The following is a 21,945-nucleotide window of genomic DNA, read 5'->3' as shown; positions in this document are numbered from 1 at the left end:
AATCGTCACTTTTGCAGGCTATTATTAGCATTCCTCCACAGGGCGTGCCAGGGTATTCGTAATTCCCAGGATCGTAGTTAATGCTCCGGGTATCCCTTTATCCTTTTTCGTCACCTCAGATCCTACCCGACATTTAAACTTCTCGATTTGCTAGGCGTATGAAACAAATAAAATCCTTAGCTGAGCCATTGTCCCGATATGACCTGTTGAATGGCACCACAAAGTGCCATTTTGCCCAATCATCTGAAACGTGATGTGCCGAACTGTTTCAGATCCAAACTCTCCACTCAGCCGAAACTTATGACCAAAGAGGTCAGAGGGCAACAGGCGCAATATGACGCCAATGAGTGATAAATGATACGTTACACAATCGTTGCGTAAGCTGGGAGGGGAAAAGGTGAATGTTGTAAAATGTGTGTACACACTATTACCGCGTCAAGAGCGCTCATTTGGCCATATCATGAGAACTTGGACGCGATTGAGCTAAGCGATTGAGAGAAACCTCCCGTTCTTTCTTCGTCTTCCCTATTACTGTTCCTTGAGAACAGGGATCTTGGCGGGTTGCTACTCTCTTGACGTTTGTGCTTTCCCCATCTCGGCCTTGGTAGATCTGGGGCACTCATGGCTCTGCTAGGTGCCCTTACACCTGCGAGAGGGCATGGGCCCTCACCAACCTCGGATTTATGCGAGTGAAACGAACATTCTCGAAACCCAAAGAACCGTCCATCATTGTTCTCTTCATTTTCCGAAATACGGAGCTGCGGGTTTTTGAGTTGAACATCATAGCCTGACTCCTTCATGCATTCCATATGCTGAGCATAATCCGCTGAAAAGTCAGAGAGCGATTGGAAAAGCGCATAAAATTGGTTGGGGTCCAGTGATGTCGAATCTTGAGCTGGTAACTTGAGCTGGCTACCAAAAGCCAGACAAAATGCTACCATGGCGACAGCCCAGCGGCGAAGGCGGATGGCAGGCTCTGCCTCGCATTCGGTGTAAAGGTAAACGACCAGTTTCGGCGGCACATCCCAGTCGTACTTGAGGTACAAATCCTGAAGGGCATCCATAGAAGCATCCTGTAGATACCCTAGAGAGAGCTGGGAGGCAAAGAGATGGAGATGAATGATTGCCCAGTGAATATCGAGCGACGTCTGTTCTCCCTTTTTGAAAGCCGAGTCGATTGCATTATCGAGATAGTCGCGGAAGGTTTCTGGAGAGTGTACCCACTCGACGAATAGGCCAAACATGGCAGGCGACTCACTAGGAAGCCACAATGAGACTGTTTGTGAGTGAAAGGGGTCTTCAAGGCGTTCCTGGAAAAATGGAGAGACCTCGCAGAGTAGCGTGTGGTTGACTTTAAAACGGCGCTTCTTAGGGCCAATAAGCAAGGTAGTTAGGTCGGAAGCATCTGGCCCAGGCGTTGGCGGTAATGCCTTGTTGAGAGATACTTGACTTATACTCGAGACTGGCCGACTGGGCATACTCGGTCTCAAAGAAGAGCCGCCCATGGTGTCTTTTGTCGAATCGCCTCAGTGTCGCAGTATGGTGATTGTGATAAGACGCTATTGGAAGTAGCGAAACAAATCAATGGTAGATGGATGTAGAAGGCGGGGAAGAAGGAATATAGAAAGACAAAAAAGGAAGAAATGGAGGATCAAAGCCACTGGAAGGGGTATCAATAAGCAACAGTAAGCCTGTTCCTAGTTGCTCACTGTGTGGGTGGCAGCCTGTTAGGTAAAGATTCTGAGTTAGATTCCGAGTTTTTTTCTAACGAGAATGAGTGAGAGAGACTGCTGCGATTTAATGAATGTGATTAAGAATTACAAATCGTAAGCAAAATCGCCAACCTGAAAGACGAAACATCTCTCATGATAACGTCAATCAGATGACAGGCAGGCTGTATGAAACACTATATATGCCCAGATCCGAAAAAAAGAACACCATACATTCGGCGATGGCCGTCAATGCTTTGCGCTGCTCTCGACTATTCTAAACAGCAGGGCCATCGTGTAACGACAACAGTGCTGAGAAGAGGATGGCCCCTTCCTCCAGGGGTGGTACTTGTAGCGGAGTGTGTGTGCGTGCGAACGTATGAGTCGACGCAGCCTGACCTTGTCCCATTTGGGGAACCTCCATCTTGGGTGGTATCAGGCTGGCTATTCCGCCGCAACTGGTTGCTGGCGGCGTCCAACCACACCGATGAAATTACCACTTGGACACCACTCCCACAATATTGGCAACACAGACCGAGCTTGATGCCGGTTCGGGTTGGGGGCGGCAAGGCAGGCTCTTGACAAGACAAAAGCGAGCATGGTGAGGCGCGCGTGATCTGCCGCTTGTTCCAGGTGTAAAAATAGGCGGCGGGCGCATGAGAGAGAGCAACGTACGAGAAACACACACCCTGACGCGTTTCACAGGGCGACCACCAACCTCAAACGCGAAGGCCCGTTGCCGCTAAAGAAAGCCAGAGGCAGCTGTTGGCATGTGCGCAGTCGCATCCATCGCCCATGCTACGCCGTGTTTGGACAGCTTCGCCAGCGCCGCAGCTTGTCTGGCAGCTTGACGCAGCAACTCTGAGGCGCATCATCTTGGAGCCTCGCCGTTGGTTGTTTATTCAGCCGTTTTCCGTCAGTCGCATTGCCCCTGATCCTCTCTTGCGTCTAGGCAGCGCGTTTCGGGGGCCATCTGAAGGTTCGCTATTAATATAATAGACTTTTTGGAGACACCATCGGCCTTGTGCAACATCGTAATCTTACCGTGCGCATCGATTGGCTTAGCATCGGCGGCATGCCCTTTTAATGGGACCTGGCCCAGCCTTACCGCAGCTCCATTCCCCTCCCCCTCAAATTATTTTCTTCTCTTGCCACCATCTCATTTCATTTTCGCTTGCCATCGGAGATATCAAGAGGTCGGCCAGGCGAAAGCGGCCGACGGTTTTTCCTCTCGAGATACCTTCGTGCTTTAATCTTGTTTGAAGTGGTACAGCATGGTCTGAAATGAAGAGCGATTCACACCAAAAAGTATAAAGCAAGAAAAAGCGAAAGAAAAAAAAATTGAGAAGATGGATGAAAAAGATGGAGAGAAGGGAAAGAAAGACTGAAAATAAAACAAAAGGTAAAGGACAAAGAGAGGAGGAGAGCAAGGAAAGAAAGAGAGTCTTGCAGTTGCAGATAAGCTGATCACGGGGTAATTCAGTCGTCGATGTAATCAAAGCAATCAAGGTACTCAACCTCCTTGTGCAGCTCAAAGTACCTGGCAGGTACCTTCCAGTACAGGCAACTCCAGCAGGCCGCATCTGGTAGTAAGTATCTACCTGGGACCTGCATGAGGCATTCGTACTTATGCAAACATTGAAGGTATGATACACTTACACAGGTACTTAGGTAACTGACACGCGTACTCCGTAGAAGAACTGCTGTACATGCCTGGTATCTTGCGCGTCCAACAAGAGCCTCAATTAAGCGCGCATCTCCTCCAAAAGCAGCAGCGGGATCCATCACTCTGCTCCTTCTAGAAGGCACCTTACTCTGCGGAAATTTTAAGCTGACAGGATGCTTGCCAGTCCTGCAGCTGAAATCCCCCACGCCATGTACCTACATGCGTACATGCAACTCCACCAGCGCTGCAACCCTATCAACGCTGTGACCTGGCGGCTGAAAGAAAAGTCCTGGGAAGCATATTGCCCGTTTGGTTGTTGTACATACTTGTAGTTAGTTCCACTTTCACTCACAAAGCTCTCTTTTGCGAAAACTCGCATCCTTCAGCTACTCTTGGAAACCCCTGCACCAGAGGGTAAATGTCTACCTACAAAAACGTCTCTTGTCCTTCCTTTCCTTGCTCTTTTCCCCCACTCCTTTCTTATTGCTGAGGGATTAAACGTAAAGATTGGAGATGAGGAGGAGGGGGGAGACAAAGAGAGGAAAGAAGTTTTATCATCACCTGTCATATGCACTCTATGCACAAGTTGACAACTTGTCTTGTTACTTACCACCTGCTTCACAGGGCTTGCGCGAAGTTGTCAAAGGCAAGGCGTTTTTGACGGGTGTATTGTTAACCCGGTTTAGCGCTCGTTCACACATTCTCTTCACCGCCGTAATAAAGCAAGCTCGCATCATTCCAAATATCATTATAACGGGTTGAAAATTAAACCCAAAATCGTCTTGGGAGGTAGTAAATTGTAGAAAGTGGCGTCGGCTTGTCGCCATCAACTACCTCTGGTGCATAAAGGATGCGCGTATCTAGTTCACTAGGGTCGTATTGGGTTGCCTACAGCCCGCTACCTCGTAGGACTACTGCCTACATTAGGGCCGCTTCCTATTACGGAAATAGCTCGTCTGTTGTCCGAGAAATGGCAGCGCGCGCGATGCAGCCAAGCTTCGGATGGCTCCATACCTAGGTGGTAGAGAAATATATCAACCGAGGTAGGTAGCTACGGGCCTTTTACTCATCTGTGCAAATACGCGTTCTGGGCGCGACATCAAATGGAAATGCAACCATTGCACCAAATTTATCAGCGTATTGTGCATTACCTACCGTACAGTAGTAGGCCCAGTAGGTAGGTACATGTAGTAGGAAGCAAGCCTCATTTCAGTTATTCCTTTAGTAGTACCTAGTAGTAGTACTACCAGTATGTTTAATTCTCCTACTAGTAATACGCGTACCGTTGTCACTGGCAGCCGGTTACTGGTATATCCGCATTCCTTATCGTAAATTTTATCCCACTTGATATATTGTAATCCGACGCACGGGTATCATGTGTGTACAGGTAAGTAGTATAAGTAGATTAGATAAAACCGCAAGTATGTTTCAATTCAATGAATATCCGCCCAACCCTGCTCTCCTTGAAGCAGATGCATCCTGTCCCCAGCTGGGTTTTCCCAATGAAATTTTTGTTACCATGACTTCCAAACCGCCGCCTAGGCTGTTGTAACGGCTTTCCCAAACCATCCGCTTCAGCAAATTGAAGAAAAGAAGAAGCAAAGCCAAGTTGATATGAAAATGTAGAAAAGGGAAAAAGAGAAGAGAAGAAAAGAAAAGAAGAGGAAAAAAAAAAGGGCAGTGGCCGCCCGTGCGCCGTTGTATATGCCTGCTAGTACTAAATTCCCAATGTAATCCGAATGAAAAGAAGAAACGATAAAAAGAAGAAGAATGAAAGAAATCGTAAAATGCATCGCGAATGCTTCCCAGAGACAGATAAATAGTTAAATGCCACTGTGTTGGTTTAGCGTCCTTCCTCCCTTGGAAAATCGTCATGGAGCAGCAGTGTATAATGCAATATTCGCGGCCGCAATGCCCCGCAGTTTTTGGAGTATACACATACTCGTACGATTCCTCAGTCATTTTAGGGCTCGTCATTGGATGACATCTCTCCCCCTAGCCACTAGATTCTAGCCGGAATATCCACATCATCTGAATCCGTGCCAGTGCTAGACTCGTTGTTATCGATTTGCATAGGTTCACTAGCTGTTCCTTGTAGTGTGCCGTGCGGACTTCTGCCAAGTCCGAGTGCCGCTGTAGCTGGTGCTGTAGACTGGCCGTTAGCCGGAGCGGAAGATGCTGTGGGATCAACAAGTTCTGCTGTAGCCGAAGAAGCCGACAGTCCTCCCATTTTGGATAGGGGAACTCGCATTCGGGGAGATTCCTTGACACTCGGGAAAGACGGTTGAACAATTTCTGCTTGTCGGTTAATAGGGACAGGCTGAACAGGGCCTGCCGGCCCATTATCAACGCGGGCTCTCTTTGCGGCACTGGTATTCCAGGAGCGATCGACATCGGCATTGGCACGCCTCTCGCGAAGGCGGATTCCGTATTTCTTTCTCGTGTTACTCTGCTTGGTATTGTATCGATTCTTCAGCTTGGCGAGTTCCTCTTCACGTTGTCCAGGTGGCAACTTCTCAGAAGCTTCCTTCATAAGAGCAATGTAGTGGTCATCAACCCCCTTCATTTCTGCTTCAAACTTTATCCGATCTGCCGGCGTAAGCTTTGCATAAGGGTCATTTCCGGAAGGACTTGGGGTCAATGAAGAGCCAACTGCCTTCTGCTTCCAGGCGGGAGTGTGTACTGCATTAGCTGCATGACCAGATGTCACACCGGGAGGCGTGACCCCGTGTGAACCGATGGGCTGGCTCCAGGCTCTCTGTTGTAGTATTGCAATCATCTGTGCTTTGTTTTCTTCATCGTGCTTTCCGCAGACGTCGCTCTTTGAGTGATATGAGAGGCCACCAGGGCTTTCAAAATGGCAGCCGCAATGAACACAAGTATCTACATCTATATTTCCATGAGATTTGGGAGTGTTGCATCTGGCCTTTTTCATATGCTGATTCAATTGTGAGCAAGTACATTTTTTTTTGTCTCTAAGGATTTTTCAAGGAGAAGGAAACGTACATAAACAAGAGCATCTTCGCTGCTACAAGGACGGTTGCAAAGCCGGCATTGTACTACCCATGACGGTAAGCCTGGAGTAAATCGCTTTGGCGTCTGAGAAGAAACTTGGGCTGCTTGATGACTCATCCTGTTCGTTTTGAGAATCTGGCTTCCATATGGCTGCGGTTGCTGCGGGGGTCTTTGGGCTTGGTAGGGTGTCATTGCAGGTGGGGGTGCACCGACACGGTGTGGTGGCATCGGAGGAACTGCCGACATGGATGGAATAACGGTCTCGCCCCCTGGACCAGGCTTCTTCTGGACTATGTCGTTGACATGATAGCCAAGACGCTCAGCTCTGGCCAAGGCATTAATGAGGTCTTGCGCTCCGATGGTTTCCAAACGGGCAGCCATAACCCGATCTTGAAACTGCGCACTAAGCTTAGGTCCAAAAAGGTCTGCTACATGGTCGAGGTCCTCGCTGCCAAATTGCTTGGCGATCTCGCGGCCTGATGTTTTAACGATTCTGTTACCAGAGTCAAAGAGGGCGCGGCTCAGTGCCGCAGGACTGGAGCAAGTGATTGTAGCGTTCATCTAGTATCATCTATTAGACCATCGCTCACCAGAAGGTTATAGAATAGAAAGGCTCGCCAAAGACTCTGTAGCTGCAGGCTGCTTTGTCTTCAAAGCCAAGGGAAGATGCCCGCGAGATAACTTACTACAAAGGTAGAGTGATAATCTGATCCAGTCAAGCATTTCTGCCAGTTCTCTCGGACAACTTGTCGAACCACAGACGGATCAGTCTTTCGCATCAGCTCCCAAAGTGCCGTATACGAGCTGGGGTTTTCCTGATTTTGATTCGCTTTTGGCGGCATTGGGGATTCCTGAGGCCCGTTCTGATTCTCATGTCTTCGCTGGTAGGGCATCTCAACGCCGTGGTCATGACCAGGCACTGAGGCCACCGAGGGCTGCGGTGAAACGCCATACTGCGGCTGGCTGTAATGAGAATGAGGAACTGAACCGCTTCGCTCCGTCACGTTATCTACCAATCCGTTGCTAGCGCTGGTAGAAACGCTCGCGCTGCGCACGAAGCGCTGTGTCGATGCATCTTCCGGTGACAATCTCGTGGCTCCTCCAAACGAAGAAGCTCCGGGCGTGGTAGCTGGTGGGGAGCGGCCTATCACATTTGATCCAGCGATCGATGGCTGTCGGCTCGCAGGGCTCGTTGCCGGAGGTGAAAGGCCTGCCATCTGAACTGCGGCGGCCAAAGTCGTCGACGCGGTGTCCTCACGCGCCTTGTTTATGTGAGGCGCTCCCAAGCTTCGAGACGGGCTCTGCGGTAGATCGGAAATGATAGGTGGAGGAGTAGCCGCCATGTTGCGCAATCATCGAGTGTGATGCAAGGAGGTCGTGGGGTGGAATAAAGAAAGTGAATCGAGAGGAAAGTGAAGGGAGAGAGAGGAGAGTTGGCTGGCAGCTGCTAAAGTCACCGCCGCGCAAAAAGTTGAGCTAAGTCGCCCAATCTATTTTTTTCTTTGATTAGATCACGGCCAACTCTTCTGGTAGCAACCTACCCAAACCAACGGCTAACTTACATTTTTTTGTGGTTCAAATGCAAGCTAATGCTACGATACGGAGTAGAGTGACTTGAGCTGTACTTGAAGCTGCCAGCAGGGATGGCTGCATATGGCTCCGCTAAGAAGCAATACTCCTCAGGGATTCGCGGATTTTTTCCTTTAAATTGTAAAGTTGGACATAGAAGCTGCAACAGGAATGGCCGTGTGGATCTTATACTGCTAGGGCCTAATTTATTAGGCCGTACAGTACGGTAGTAGTATGATTTAATTGGCATCACTATGAGTAGCCTAATAATGAAATGGCCCCACTTAGAGCGCCCTTCTAAAACGGCCCTATTTTAATTATATATCCTAATACTACATAGTATACTTTTGTAATAGCTCGCGTGATTTACTTATATATAGTATAGAGTACTAGTATGTACTAATAGCATGACACGAACTTATAGCCCATGCAATATAGGCTGAAAAGAAATACTAATACACTAAATTAGTTAGTACTTCTACTAGTTTGCAAATTATTATTACTTATATAAGTAAGGATTTATACTACTAGTTTATAACAGGCAATATCTTTTACTACTTTTATATATATAAATAAAGCAAGCAAGCTTTATTTTTTAGAATATAGCTTATAAAATACTCTAGCTATATTAATACTTCATTAATAATACTATATTTATAAAAGCTAAAATAAAAGCTTCTGAACTATTAAATATCTAGTTAAAAAAATTTACTTTTTTTCTTAGTTTTAATTTCATTCTAAATTATTAATAAAAATTTAATTATATTTATCATATAGCAATAAATAACGCTGTAATACTAACATAAGCTAATAATACAACTAGACCCAAAACCTATAGTATACCCCCCATCTAGCGCGCTCTTAATCAAAAGCGTGTTCTACTCCAGTAGCATTTCTCATTTATTATAAATGTAGTAAATATACTTTATGACAGTATGCAGCTTCTAAGGTTTACTTGCCCCTTTAAGTTTCAAGTTCTGCTTAAAAAGCATACGCTGTAAAGTAAGTGTTGAGAAAAAAGGAAGCCAAATAGGCAAGTGTTCCAAGCTCGATCTAGTAGTACTGATAAAAGGATACGGATTATTAATGCAGAAACCTTGGTGTCCTGCCATATGTATGTATATAACAGATATTTATATACCGATTGTTTATATGAGACGCCCTGTCTCCTTCGGCCAGCTGTATATTACCTGCTTAACTACACGCAGTATATACATTACCCCTTCTCCCTACCATTTTAGGTAAAGACTCCGCAAAACAATAGGCACTCAGCCCCTATGGCACCGTGGCATAGTGTCTGGATAGCCTTGCTTCCTCATACCTTTGCTGTAGAAAGGTATGCAAAGCAGTCGGTTTGTGTCCCGCTGGGAACCCCTAGCCAGGCGACTAGCCATCCTGCTCATCAAATGATCAAAACGCCGCAAGGCCAGGCCATTGACCTGTGCAGCAACAGAGGACCTGGTCTTACAGTCGAATGTTAAGATGATTACTCTGTTACAACAAGCAGTATCGCCTGGGGTGCCTCCGGGACAATATGCCATTAGGTCCCGCCACGGCAAAGGACTACTAATTTTATGGAGGGAATCCAATGCAGTCAGCAGTAGCCAGGGTTATATTTCTTTTGTACAGGTACTTTTATCTATCTCTGCTCAAGTTTACTAAACTGCCTTGTATTACCTTAAGCTATTATTGTAATTTAATGCAAATATTTCCGGCGCCTCTCTTTTCCAGTACAATTCACTAGATGCATTAAGATTACTATTCCTATATACTAACAGCTAGCAATATATTGCTACCAAAGTATACTATTACAGGCACTGAAGCAGGTGCTATAATAGAATTAATAGTATTGTAAAGTTATATGTGCTATAGATGCAGTAAGTAAAGATGATAAAATGCAGAAGGACAATTGCTTTACCCGTTACTTTTACTTTTAGTAACTAATTATTATTGAACTTGACTAAAAAAGTAGAGCTGGGAATACTAGAGGCACTCCCTTTATGTGTCTGTATAAGAGAAATTAATTGTCCAAGGACTAAGTTGCAAGATAGTTTAGTTATTATTTAATATTTAAAGAGCCTGAGTCAATGTCTTGAATGAGGAATTTATTGTTTTTTTAACCTTGGTGCAGTGTGCAGTTATTTTGAAAAATGTTGACTGTTGAAATATATCTGTTGTTGTTATTGCCTGAAATATATGTAGTTGCTCCTCTATACTAAATCCCAATACATACAAGCCACTAGATAAATTAAGACACAGTCATTTCTTTAACATATCTATATGTCGCATAAAGATCAGTAGTAAATATAATACCTACAGTATACTTTATATAATGGCTTATAAGACTTGGAGAGCCAAGCATAAAAAAATTCTCTTGTATATATGGATATATGCGCGCGGTGCTGCTGCCAGTAACTTGTTTTTTTTTTGCTATGGCTGGGGGGTTCTTCCCTATGGATAAAAAGAAAAGAAAAAGTCAGCTGTCACTACAATAGAGCTAGAACTCATCTATTCACCTTGCAGGTAGGTGGCTGTTATAGTGTGCTTTGTTCTTAATCGCATATTGCAGGCATGCTGTTCTTTCCCCCCCTCTTCTCAGCACGGCAAGGTTCCGAAAGTTGACAACACTTGGCCCCGCAAATACCCATATAAATCAATAAACACATCCTGGTATTGCAATAATACAACTAGTCGCCTGTAATTATAGCCAATATAAGTTAATTATTATAAAAGAACAAAAACGCTGGGAATGCTCTAAACCTACTTTAAATAACTTTGATGACAAATCTAGAAACTACATGCAAATAGCTGCGAAGTGGATACTACAATTAGCTTGATTACTATATTAGACTGCTTTAAAATTACTCTATTTAGATATTGCTATTGGGTTTATGGTGTACGTGTTGTTTATTTTACTGCCTCGATTGGGCGTAGTAGCATGTGTATAACTACTAGGCAATAATTGTCTTTATATACGCGCCCAACCAGCATTAAAATTCCTCTATTCTAATAATGGTGTTGATAAAAATTCACATTAAAGTATTGACAGCAACTACTGGCGCCCTAACCACCTTGTTGCATATCCCCTAGCTGTGGTAGGCAGGAAGCTCCTTCAGGCTAGAGTATAAACACGCCGAGACGGAAGAATTGTTTTCTATATTAGTCTTAAGACAACCCCTAGCCACTACAGTAATGTATTTCCAAGGACAGACTTCGGGTTTATAATATGTTCTTACATTATAACCGCTAAAGCGGATATCAGACCTAGCCGAAGACCGTTAGTTTAAGTGTTCTCGTATGATCCTATTGCGTGTTCCCCAACTAGTAGAATAAAGCAGCTATGTTACTGCTACTAGCGTTTATTGTTTTCTACAACAGTGTAATTGCAAGGGATCCATCCACTAAATATAACTTATAGCTCATGAGATGATAGTTTATAGTAGTTCTGTTATTTTTCCCGTCTAACTTCAACGTCGCTAATCTAGATACCGAAGCTTGAAAGCCGGAAAGCCCGCTCTTTTGTAGTATCGAGACACAACCGACGCCTTAAGTCTTAGGCTCTCTCTCTTCTAGCTTGGATACAGACAAGCCCTATGTTACAACTAATGGTTTATAACTTGGCGAGTGTTGGCCATAGCCATACAAGCGAGCCAATAGAGTCAAAGGCTTTTGCTGAATAGACTAGCCAACGATCGAGGCAGCAGCACGCTTCCCGGCTCTCGCTGCATTTACTGGCCAGTAAAACACTCCTACATACATAGATAGGTACCTAGCTAAATCCTTACGCCAAGACTTAAACTCTGATCCGTAACTGAAACCTTCTAACAGGCACGTGCGTAACTCTTGGCAAACTCACGTCAATACATACAGGGAATGAACTCAGAAAGTCAACGTATCGCTGACTTGCAGGTAACCTTTCTCGTCTTTTTTTTCCCCTTTCATTTCAATCCTCCCGCCCCAGCCTCCCAAAGCTACGGGTAGACCAGACGTATACGACTAGACTTACGCCTTCCACTTAGCTATGCGCCTAGGTTAGCGTAGGATTGGCGCGCCGTTACACCGGTAAAGATCTTTGAATAGTACTGCAGTCTAAATCCTTCGTTCCCCCAATGCTACGTAGTTAGAAAACGCTGGTTAGTTGACAACGGGGCGTGTACGGCTGTGTTGCCCTATGAGTTTAGTGCTAAGTTACATCAACAAGGAGAAAGCATGCATAGGTAGGCAGTTGTAACTTAACCCATGGAAACTTTTCCTCCATGAAAAGAATTCCAAGTCCTTCTAGAGCGGAGACAGCAAGGGAACATTTGTAATCCTGACGGTAACCATGGAAAAAAGGACCCCCACCTGGAAACTCTAGCCTTGTGTCATCCAACGGGGGTCAATCGTCATAAGCGTACCGGGGGGGGGGCGCAGCTGTCATGCTCTGGTCCCATCCGTGCTCCATTTTCTCTCATGCGATCCGGTTGGGTTTAAAAGACCTGAAAAATATGGCATAACGACAAATAGTATACACCACAAGCTAGGTCCGTAAATGATAGTGCATAGATTACGCCATAAGGGTAATATAACTGCCTAGTAGTAGGATTAAGAAAGGAAGCTTTTTATTCAAATAATCAGACACATTACTTCACTTGAGAAATTAAGAAGTAACTATATGAAAAGAGCGGAGAAGAGTTGCTACCTAGGAACAGGCCTCCCTGCTAGTTACGTGGCGGTACCGTTGGGCATAATATAATGTGTTTGTAAGACACCGGCCGATCTTCTTGCACAACTCAAGCCCTTCGACCTGAAAGACTACCTAATGTTGCAAAAGGCATAAGACAAGCAGGTTACACTACATATAGCGACGGGTACCTTGTGGGGGCGTAGGACTAGGCAGTGAAATTACAGCAAAACAGCATCATAATTGTTGGTGACGCAATCACTACGCTGTTGAATATAGGTAGTTTACAATCCCACATCGAATTACCAGGTAGTGACGACTATCAACCCCCTTGGCATACGAACGTAGGCAACCAGGTATCGTACAAGGATTGGGGAAGATCAATCATTGGGCCTCATGTCACCTTCCATTGTGGAATTCAAAGAATCCCTACCTACTACTAGGTAGGCAATACTACTACTATAATCATTTCTGGACCATGCTCCATTTCTTCAACTTACCGCCGGAAAGGCTTGTGCTCCTGCTTTCATCAAAGTTGACATATCTCATAGAATCTCTGGCACTCATCACTCGCTGCACAGTACTTATAGAGAACCTCTATATTGCCTAGGTACTAAGTCGGGTATCTATACTTATGCGTTTGATTCCTCACTCCTCGCTCCTGTATAGCTGCAAACGTATGACATTTGCTACACGCAATTTCTTCATAGTGTCCGTCGACCATGAGCAAACCACCATGTCTCGGAAACCCAGTTTGCAGCAAACTCGAGCGGATTGAATTCATCTTCCTTAGTGTTTAATTCAACGCTGTCCTCTTTTTTCATTCTACCGTCCCATTCTCGCGCTTGTGTCTTGACGCCAGAACCGCAATCGTCTGCCCAGAATCGAGCCTTCAATTCTGCCTCGTCCATTTTCCACCTCTCGGCTGCTGCTTTCAAGAGATCATCCACAGATCGCCACCAGTCGCATCGCAGCAACAGAGGTCGAGTGTACCGTCCCTTGCAGCGTTGCAAGATCATTCGAGGAAGTGCAGGTCGCTGTCCGAAGAAGTCTTCCTGTGCATATCGAGGCAATGCAAGGAGCCTCGAGAGGCGCCCCCTGATGATCTCACGTCGCTGATAAACGAGATAGTGGTATCGCTGCTCCCATGCATCGTCGTGCCAGACGCGCTTCCCCTTACGAACGGTATGAAGGCATGGGAATCCTGGGACTTCAACCAACCCAGCTTCCATGGCCTGTTTGTGTCGAATCCGCCAAGCACGGAAGCCGGCATCACTGTGGTTGATCTGCTCCTCGAATAGGACTATGGCGTTATCAAGGTCTCGCAGGAGCCGCACCTCGTTGATATGGTCGTAGCAAGGTAGATTATCCCATGGGCCAAACAACTTGGCACAGACGTCATCCTGCGGACTCCATTTGGGATTGATAGGAGAGGAAGTTTGTGTCACGGAGTTGTCCGCGCGGGGAATGGTCTCCAGAGGCATCACCGTGCCCGTGATCTCGTCTACTTTCATCGTGATGGAGTGTGACGAAAGTAGGATACAGTAGATGTGAAATATAACGCTGTAAGGATCCGGGGGGGGCGAATGATGTCGGGGGATGAGATAAATTTACGGACAAGCGCCGCGGAAATTAATGGTAGTGTCGTATCAAGAACATCAAAGGCAGATGGAAATGGACATAGAGTTTGTGACGAATTAGTAGGAGAGAGAAATTGAGGATGGAAAGAACAGCTGGTGATCCAGGCAGGTCCTATTTACAAAGCACAATTTGGCTGCTTTGGGGGCTGTGGACTGTGGGCCGAAGAGGATGAAGGTTTTGATCGCTGCATGTTTCCTGCTATTGAGATGGCGATAATATGGAAGGGGCAAGGGCGAGATAAGCCCTCTTCGAAATGAGCTCTGATTCACTGCCAAGTATCTGGCCGAGCAGCACCTGTTGGGCGACTTTATTCACAGCGTGTTTATACAGCAAATACCTCTAAACTGCTCATATATTCCATCATAACCTGGTACTATATTGATGGAGGGCACCCCTGAGCTATCGCCGCCGCTCAGCAAGGGCACAACACACACGCAGTTGGGAAAAGTAAGTTTTTGCAATCAGTTTCTTGTTCTTTTTGCATTACTAGTCATACAATGCTTTACGGCCTCTCATTATCTAGTAGGTAGTCGTGCCTTTGTTGATACAGCCCAAAATTCAAGTATCCAAACGCCACCGTATCCTCCAGCTACCCATCATTATGAATCTAGGTGGAATCTCATTAGGGCGTAGTCATATTACCAAATTCCATCAGTACACCTGTGAGGCACGTTTTATTTTCACTCTCCAACGCAAGCGACCATTAGCGTTTGGTAATCACCAGACGTCTCTCCTCTGATACGGCTGGCCAAGCTCCTCCTATATCGCTGCTGATAGGCCCCCTTGACGTTTGCAAGTTCTTGTCTGTCCCAATGGAAGCGGACAACTCGAGAAATGAGGAGATGGTCTTTGGTGCCCAGTCCTGCCATGGAATCTTCCAGGAGCTTCGCGGCGTGCATATACTTGTCAACAGCATGGAGCAGCTGGAACAAGAGGGCATCCTTCATATGACCAGAGAATTCCTGCTTTGCGCTATTAGTCCATGGTTCTAGTGATTAGGCAAGTAAGCGGGACAATGGAACTTACACCATCGATTACGGATTCCAAACTGCGGTTGAACTTCTGCTTATAAGTATGGGCGATGGCTCGGATCTGGTTATCGTTTCTGTTGGCCAGAATGCTGCAAACAAGAATCTCATCCGTTCCGACTTTGCCCTCGGTCGCCTTGTAGATGCTCATGACATCTTGCTCAACCTGTTGGGGAATGACTGGGGCTGAATCTTCGGCCCTGTTGGCTGCCAAAACTATCAAGAACATCCTTTCCGTTTTGAAGCTCAGTTCACCCTTGACATCGGACTCCAAGCTTCGTCGGAAAGTTCTCTGATAAGCGCTCTTGATGGCTTGTAGATCAGCGTTAGACCTCGAGAGGAGAATATCGTTCAGGACGACTTCCTTGGTCCCTGGGCCAGACATGGCATCGTACAGGTTGTGGACATCAGCCATTAACGGACCGCGCGCAAGCTGAACGAGGCCATACTCAAACCAGCTTCTCGTCTCCTTCTTAATATCTTCTATTAGATTGCGCTTAAAAAGGCGCTCGAAAGCTGTCCGCAGCACCTCAATCTGGAGCGGGTCTTTTCTTGACAGGATGTTAACCAGCGCCTTCTCGTCCGTTCCGAAGCCTTTCATGGCAGCGCGCAAAGCCTGAGCATCTGCGGTGCCATCCCACTGGATGATCTGCGGTGCGCCGTAGCCTAATGAGGGGGGTGTAGGCTGCGTTGGAGGAGCTCCATACGGCGCGGGAGGAGGAGCACCGTAATATCCTCCCTGCTGGGGAGGAGGAGCGCCGTACTGGCCTGGCGGAGGAGCTCCGTAGGGCTGTTGTGGGTGTGGAGGAGGCGCTCCGTACTGCTGAGGCGGCGGCTGTCCGTATGGCGCTTGCTGTGGGGGGTACTGGCCTGGCGGAGGCGACTGATAATAGCCTCCCTGCTGAGGGGGAGGATACTGGCCGTACTGGCCTTGTGGCGGGGGGTACTGGCCCTGAGGAGGCGGGTACTGGCCTTGCTGAGGCGGAGGATATTGGCCCTGCTGGGGAGGGGGATATTGGCCGTAGCCTTGAGGCGGCTCTGCGATGCGTCAGATTATCGACCGAGGCAGCGCGGGGGCATTAAAAGACTGCAGGAGTGCAAACCAACAGCAAGCGCTTGCTCCTCTGGTTGAAAAATGCTATGGAGGGGTCAACTTACGGCCGTAGGGCTGGCCATATCCTTGATACGACATGATGCAGCGATTGGTTCCGCGCGGCGAGCTCTGTGATGGATGCGCAAGAGTGAATTTGAAGGGTGACGTCGCGCTATTGCAGAAGCAACGAGAACAGCAGAAGCGGATGGGGTGAAAGGCTTATTATGTAGCTGCCCTCCTTCCGACTAGCGAAGACGCCGTACTTGTACTGGTCTTACCTAGCAGAGATAGCAGCATTACGTGCCACTAACAGGTAGGCTGTACAAGACTTGTCGTAGCATTTGACGCTGAGCTAGCCGAGACCTGGATCCACGAGCTTGTTCGCGCAAGATCTGCCTTGCGTGAGCAGACCGTCGCCCCTGGAGAGGCATCTGGCCTGATTGGCAGGCATGGGAACCAAAGGCGGGTCGGTGGCTGTGCCGGGTGCGTGGGACGTCATGGCTTTGATGAGCCATCTGCTGGCGCCACAGGACGAATGGCGCAGCGACGCCAGTGCCAAATCAATTGCATTTCATAGATGACAATTTGCGGTATTCCAAACCAGACGCAGCACACACGTTTTTACTGATACTACTGTACTGATTCCTACCTACCTAGGCGCTACCATACATTAGGTTTACTGGTTTGTGTGCCAATGCATTCACGCGGGCGATTCGCAATGACATCAAACAATATTGAGCACAAGCCAGGTGTGCATAGGATCTTAAATGCTGTGCAATTGAATCCAGCATCAGCAATGCCGTTATCCCATCAGCTTACTGCCCGGTATGCAGGTATTTGGCTGCTCTTCTCTTGTCATATTGACGTAGGGGCATTCTTGGCGATCAGCTTCTCCCAGCTTGGCAGACCACTTGCCGTAGAATAGCTGTGCAGAAGAATTGGAAGCTCTGGATCAAGTACCCGCGATGCGCTGTGGCGGCACGGCGCCACATGCATTGCGCAACGTGAGGGCAGCTAACGCCACAGCCGGGGCTTGGTTATTGTTCCTTCGAACAAAGAACTTGGCTCTTTGTCGCAGCTGCTAGTCTAGGTACTTAGGTACCATATGTCTACAAATAACACAGGCAAGATGTGCTTTAGTAATTTTCAAGTCCACGTCGTATTTGACTTTGACATGTGCAGGACCCCGGCTGTGGGCATATGCGCGATGCACCGACTACGGGGCTTTTCTTTATTTCTTCTGCATGCAGCCGGGATGTCAAACGAAGGGTCGATGCCCATGTTGTATGGAGCACAAAGAACACGCAGAGCAAAGATGCAGAGCGTCAGAGGGTGCTTGGTGGCTGGTGGCTGCTCAGCCTCATAGCCCTTGCAGCAGCTGCCGTGCATAGCTAGACCGGGACCGGGGCATGCTGGTGGCCTGAGCTCCCTAAAACATCAAAGGCCAGCGCTCCATGTCCCGCCAGCTTACTGCCCACCCCTGGCGCTGTCGATTTGGCGGCCCGCTCCCGACTCGCCAACCTCCGGATTTACCAGCCACCAGCCATCGCATTTTCAACTGGGCTGAAAGAAACTCGGCAAAATGTCACTCTTTTCCCCTCTGCTCCTATCACATTCCTTCTGTCAGGCCAAACTGCTAAGCGGTCGAGCGCATCATCCTGCTCTGCATTCTTCCTCATTTAACCGTTTCTGGCTTCCCTGCATGCCTGCGTTATAACCTCTGGAGACCTGAGAAGAGAAGTGGCCTCGTCAAGATGCGTGGCGGCGTCTCGTTGATCCTTGCTCTCTCGACATGCCTCACTTTCATAGCTGCGCTACCTCAACCAGCTCTAGTCGTCCGCGCCCCAGCAGCTGTAGATGCCCGTACGAAGCCTAAATATTCTGTTGTACCGCTGGAACCAGGTGAAGGACAGCCAGGCGGTGGAAATGGAGGCGGCGGTGGTGGGAGCAATGGAGGCGGTGGTGGAGGCGGAGATGGCACCGTGACAGTGATCGAGACGGTTACCGAGATCGCCAAGGCTTCGACTGTTACTCGTACAGTTCCGACGACGGTGGAGATTATTGATATTACGGCGGATGTGACCAAGACGGTTCTTGTCACTCCTACCAGACATGCCACTACTACCACTCTGTCGACGACGACGACATCACCACTTCCGCCGCCAGTGGTTAGCGAGGTCTCAAAGTCGGCTACAACTTCGAAAGTTTCCACAGAATCGAACAAGACGACTACGTCTAAATCGACTGCTGCAACCTCGAAGGCTAGCACAACTTCGAAATCCTCTACCACTTCCAAGGCGACTACCACCTCACAGCCAACTACTATCACAAATATGACGAGCGCTGCGACGACGGCGGCCACAACCACTTCATCTGCACAAAGCACCTCAAATACAACAGTATCAGCTTCGACTACGGCAAGCAGCTCTCAACACACCATCTCGTCGACACTTCAAACCACGGGCACGTCCAGTACGCTAGTCGCCTCCACAGGCGCCTCCACATCCTATACGACCACAAGCATTGCTTGGCAGTCTAGCTCTACTGTAGTGTCTTCGACTTGGTCGACCATAACATCTCTGCCGACTACTGCTTCCATCTTGTCAACCATCTACCCGTCTACCACGAGCACCCATGACAATGGCCAATGGCACACTACATACCCTGCGTGGAACGGGACTGTAATACATCGCTATCACCCGCCGTCTTAAGATGAACGCTTTCAGTCACGACCAACCGGCAAGATGGCATCCGTCTCTTTCAATCGTACATATTTTAACTTCAAGGGACATATACCATGCCTCCGATACAGAGGTACAAGAAGTTACAGCAAGAATATCTGAAACGGTAAATTGCATCGCATTCAAGACTTTGGGTATTTTTGTCCTTTTTTTTCTGTTTATTTGCTTTTCCTGGTCTGTTTTTGGGTTGGATAATGATAATGCTGCCAAGAAGAATCCGAATTTGAGTGTTTGCTGGGAGAGTTTCCGCTGCCGTCAGCGAGCAAACTTCTTCTTTGAATAGGACAGGGCTCCTCTCCCGGCTGCTGCAACGCAAACCAAGGGCTGGGATACGTTGCCGCTTTATATGTAGCGCATGAGATATTAGATGAATACAGAATGCATATGAAATGAGATGAATCTGGCCACGTGCAACGAGTGAATGTTTGATGCCATAGTGACGGTCTCTGGGCTGTCCCTCTAGTTTAGGAAGCCTTATATCTGTACAAATGGCCACGGATACAAATGTCCATAAAATTACACCTGATGAATCATGCTACTTTCTCCAATTTTTGTTTGGGTTGGGCAATAAATCTCAAACCGTGGGTAACTATAATAGCTACATGCAACCACCCGCCTGGGACAATACCAAGGATCTCAGCTGATCCGACACAACAATCTGAAGCTGGGAGGTAACAATAGCCTTACCGTCTGTTATTTAGTTTGCCAATTTTAAAGGATTCCTCGGAATCATTTAAATAATGCAGTCATTTCTCTGCCATCCGCACTCGTCTTTTCTTCGAAGGCTGGATAGATTATTTTTTGCATTTTTGGCGATAGTACGACCGGGCTTCTCTCCCGAAAGATTGAGCAACATCCGCGAATAAGTATATACTACCAGCAAATATACCATCTCAGGACTGTATCTAACATGTATCCTATAGCATATTTCTGGGGGGTGTAGCAACAACTGCGCATCGGACGAAGCTCAGAAGCCGCAACAGCCAAACAAGTTTCATTCCCGCCATGAATCCCCCGATCAGCCACAATCTCGAGTCACCACTTCATGAGAACATGGTTTTCCTCCATTCAACTACTGCCGATGCGCACAAAGAGACTATATGGGTGGCAGCCTGTATCGGCGGAGGCGTGCTTATAATGATAGCGGTCACCGCTGGGATACTGCTTGTAAGAAGAAGGGCACGTTGGAGGAATATCAACGAGAGGGACACCGCTACGGGGGTTTGGGCGAGGAATGCGTGAGAGTTTTAGTATTCCATCATGATTGGGTGATTATGTGATGGGAAGAGATCCGAGCAGAGCAGATGTATGATGTGAGCTTGAGACTGCAGTCTAACTTGGACTATGGTGGCGAATAATGTGAAGGTCTAGAAACAAGCTTGGACGCGAGGGCTAGGGTTTACGAGTTTGAAGTCGATGAGACTCCTACATGGCTTGCAATCCGCCAATAGAATATTCTCCATGCCACTCATTAAACAGGTACATTGGCTCCTTTCATTCTCTCCCTCTCTAATTTTCGGCTGCATGTACATGATTGCATGTCAGTAGGGTAGCTATCAAATGCTGCCAAGTGAGAGCACATCTACAAACTCGAACGTGGTGGCTTGCTTTATGGAAACAGTGAGTCATCGATATGTATGCATCACTGCCGACCTTTTTGTTTTTTTGATCTCTTATCCTGATTCATGGCACATGCTGCGCTTTGAGATCCCCTCGCTCTCTCTCTCTCTCTCTTACTCTCGCTCTCACGATCCAATCGCACACATCCACGTCTGAGTGGACCCCGCCTAGCACCAATTTGCTCGACATCTTTTATTTCACTTTTTGGCGCAGAAAGTTTTATTAGAATAGGGTTCTCCTAAAAATATCCAAGAGTATTGGAAAGTTTTACTTTTGCTTTCATACCGGCCAGCAAAAATACTCCACTAGTCGAAGGATTTGTTCAGAGACGCTGCTGCTGTTGAACTTTGAAGGAGCCCACACCAAGCACTTTCAATAGACATCGAGTATCAAGTCTGACTGTTGATCAAACAATAACGGCAATTCTCTCATCATGAAGGAAAACGGATATCCGATGCCTCCCTGGGAACTTTTATCCCCCGCAGCTGCTCCTCCAGTCCTGACATTTGATGAGCCTGCTCTAGAGAGGATATCTCTCGCATCCCCCAACGAGCCTCAAAACGATACTTCTCCCTTGCCGGGACTGGGACAGCCTATTGGCCAGATGTGTTCTCCAGAGGGCCAGTGGAACTGCATGGCAACTTCATTTCAACGGTGCGCCAGCGGGATGTGGAGCGTTCCTGTGCCATGCGCAGTAGGGACAATTTGCCAGCCTTTCGGCCTAACGGATTATATCACCATCGAATACGAAGCGACTGCGAATAACGGCCATGCAGATGATGGAAGAGGTGGTGGCGATGATGGGAGAGGTGGAAGGAGGAGTTCTGGGCTTCGAAACACGCCAAACCTGGTTTTGCTTTTGACGGCGATTGCAGCGGGAGTTTTCTGGGGGTTTCTTGGATGAATATATGTTGAATGTACGGCATATGACATAAACCAAGTGAAGGAAATTTGTTTTTTACGTTAAATAAAGAGTTTTCTAGAAGAAGGATTATCAATGGCAAGAATCTGGTATTGCTTATACAAGACTGCCTAGGGTAGGCTAATCTACACTACCACCAGACAGCCGGATTCAAATCGATCGATGTGTATGAGTTGGACCCATTCATCTGTTAAACAGATTGCAGAAGATCCCGGATTCAATTCGGGCTTCTGTCGATACGGGGCCAGCATGCTGTGTGCTGTAATGTTGTTGTAAGG

At 47.3% G+C, this 21,945-nt stretch overlaps 8 protein-coding genes across 9 annotated transcripts; 4 read left to right on the top strand and 4 right to left on the bottom strand.

Annotated features, from left to right (window-relative positions):
- Positions 1-458: 458 nt before the first annotated feature.
- Positions 459-1,505, bottom strand: TrAFT101_007645 (uncharacterized protein; the record flags this gene model as incomplete). Its single annotated transcript, XM_024900470.2, has 1 exon — positions 459-1,505. One exon carries the CDS (start codon positions 1,503-1,505, stop codon positions 459-461), a length of 1,047 nt encoding a protein of 348 aa, XP_024759256.2.
- A 3,072-nt stretch (positions 1,506-4,577) lies between these two features.
- Positions 4,578-7,842, bottom strand: TrAFT101_007644 (uncharacterized protein). 2 transcript variants are annotated; one of them, XM_024904138.2, is made up of 3 exons: positions 7,077-7,842; positions 6,382-6,951; positions 4,578-6,313 (listed from the first exon to the last, which is right to left on the bottom strand). In XM_024904138.2, exons 1-3 carry the CDS (start codon positions 7,731-7,733, stop codon positions 5,378-5,380), a joined length of 2,163 nt encoding a protein of 720 aa, XP_024759257.1. In that variant the 5' UTR covers positions 7,734-7,842; the 3' UTR covers positions 4,578-5,377. The 2 variants fall into 2 exon arrangements, with proteins under 2 accessions (XP_024759257.1, XP_065984222.1); XM_066128106.1 differs by having other exon boundaries at positions 7,009-7,819.
- Positions 7,843-9,170: 1,328 nt separating this feature from the next.
- TrAFT101_007643 (uncharacterized protein) lies at positions 9,171-9,675 on the top strand. Its single transcript, XM_066128105.1, has one exon. It carries the CDS (start codon positions 9,237-9,239, stop codon positions 9,438-9,440), a length of 204 nt encoding a protein of 67 aa, XP_065984221.1. The 5' UTR covers positions 9,171-9,236; the 3' UTR covers positions 9,441-9,675.
- A 3,651-nt stretch (positions 9,676-13,326) lies between these two features.
- Positions 13,327-14,136, bottom strand: TrAFT101_007642 (uncharacterized protein; the record flags this gene model as incomplete). Its single annotated transcript, XM_024900475.1, has 1 exon — positions 13,327-14,136. The coding sequence occupies one exon, from the start codon at positions 14,134-14,136 to the stop codon at positions 13,327-13,329; it is 810 nt and encodes a 269-aa protein (XP_024759258.1).
- A 427-nt stretch (positions 14,137-14,563) lies between these two features.
- On the bottom strand, positions 14,564-16,706 carry TrAFT101_007641 (uncharacterized protein). The gene is made up of 3 exons (XM_024901988.2): positions 16,450-16,706; positions 15,290-16,329; positions 14,564-15,225 (listed from the first exon to the last, which is right to left on the bottom strand). The coding sequence occupies exons 1-3, from the start codon at positions 16,481-16,483 to the stop codon at positions 14,944-14,946; spliced, it is 1,356 nt and encodes a 451-aa protein (XP_024759259.1). The 5' UTR covers positions 16,484-16,706; the 3' UTR covers positions 14,564-14,943.
- Positions 16,707-18,138: 1,432 nt separating this feature from the next.
- On the top strand, positions 18,139-19,095 carry TrAFT101_007640 (uncharacterized protein; the record flags this gene model as incomplete). Its single annotated transcript, XM_024908443.2, has 1 exon — positions 18,139-19,095. The coding sequence occupies one exon, from the start codon at positions 18,139-18,141 to the stop codon at positions 19,093-19,095; it is 957 nt and encodes a 318-aa protein (XP_024759260.1).
- A 1-nt stretch (position 19,096) lies between these two features.
- Positions 19,097-19,408, top strand: TrAFT101_007639 (uncharacterized protein; the record flags this gene model as incomplete). Its single annotated transcript, XM_066128104.1, has 1 exon — positions 19,097-19,408. The coding sequence occupies one exon, from the start codon at positions 19,097-19,099 to the stop codon at positions 19,406-19,408; it is 312 nt and encodes a 103-aa protein (XP_065984220.1).
- A 1,506-nt stretch (positions 19,409-20,914) lies between these two features.
- Positions 20,915-21,798, top strand: TrAFT101_007638 (uncharacterized protein). Its single transcript, XM_024908444.2, has one exon. It carries the CDS (start codon positions 21,179-21,181, stop codon positions 21,647-21,649), a length of 471 nt encoding a protein of 156 aa, XP_024759261.1. The 5' UTR covers positions 20,915-21,178; the 3' UTR covers positions 21,650-21,798.
- The last annotated feature ends 147 nt before the right edge of the window (positions 21,799-21,945 follow it).

The sequence above is a fragment of the Trichoderma asperellum genome, chromosome 4 (assembly GCF_020647865.1).
Source record: "Trichoderma asperellum chromosome 4, complete sequence".
NCBI classification, from domain to species: Eukaryota; Fungi; Ascomycota; class Sordariomycetes; order Hypocreales; family Hypocreaceae; genus Trichoderma; species Trichoderma asperellum.
This window is presented reverse-complemented; position numbering and strand designations above follow the sequence as displayed.

Bases quoted from the DNA above. Each gene is read 5' to 3' on its own strand.
- TrAFT101_007644 (XM_024904138.2), bottom strand. From the start codon at position 7,733: ATGGCGGCTACTCCTCCACCTATCATTTCCGATCTACCGCAGAGCCCG. The intron at 6,952-7,076 runs GTAAGTTATCTC...AGATGATACTAG, and splicing joins ATTATCACTCTACCTTTGTA to ATGAACGCTACAATCACTTG. The intron at 6,314-6,381 runs GTACGTTTCCTT...CAATTGAATCAG, and splicing joins GCGAAGATGCTCTTGTTTAT to CATATGAAAAAGGCCAGATG.
- TrAFT101_007643 (XM_066128105.1), top strand. From the start codon at position 9,237: ATGGCACCGTGGCATAGTGTCTGGATAGCCTTGCTTCCTCATACCTTT.
- TrAFT101_007641 (XM_024901988.2), bottom strand. From the start codon at position 16,483: ATGTCGTATCAAGGATATGGCCAGCCCTACGGCC. The intron at 16,330-16,449 runs GTAAGTTGACCC...GACGCATCGCAG, and splicing joins ATATGGCCAGCCCTACGGCC to AGCCGCCTCAAGGCTACGGC. The intron at 15,226-15,289 runs GTAAGTTCCATT...AGCGCAAAGCAG, and splicing joins TGGAATCCGTAATCGATGGT to GAATTCTCTGGTCATATGAA.
- TrAFT101_007638 (XM_024908444.2), top strand. From the start codon at position 21,179: ATGAAGGAAAACGGATATCCGATGCCTCCCTGGGAACTTTTATCCCCC.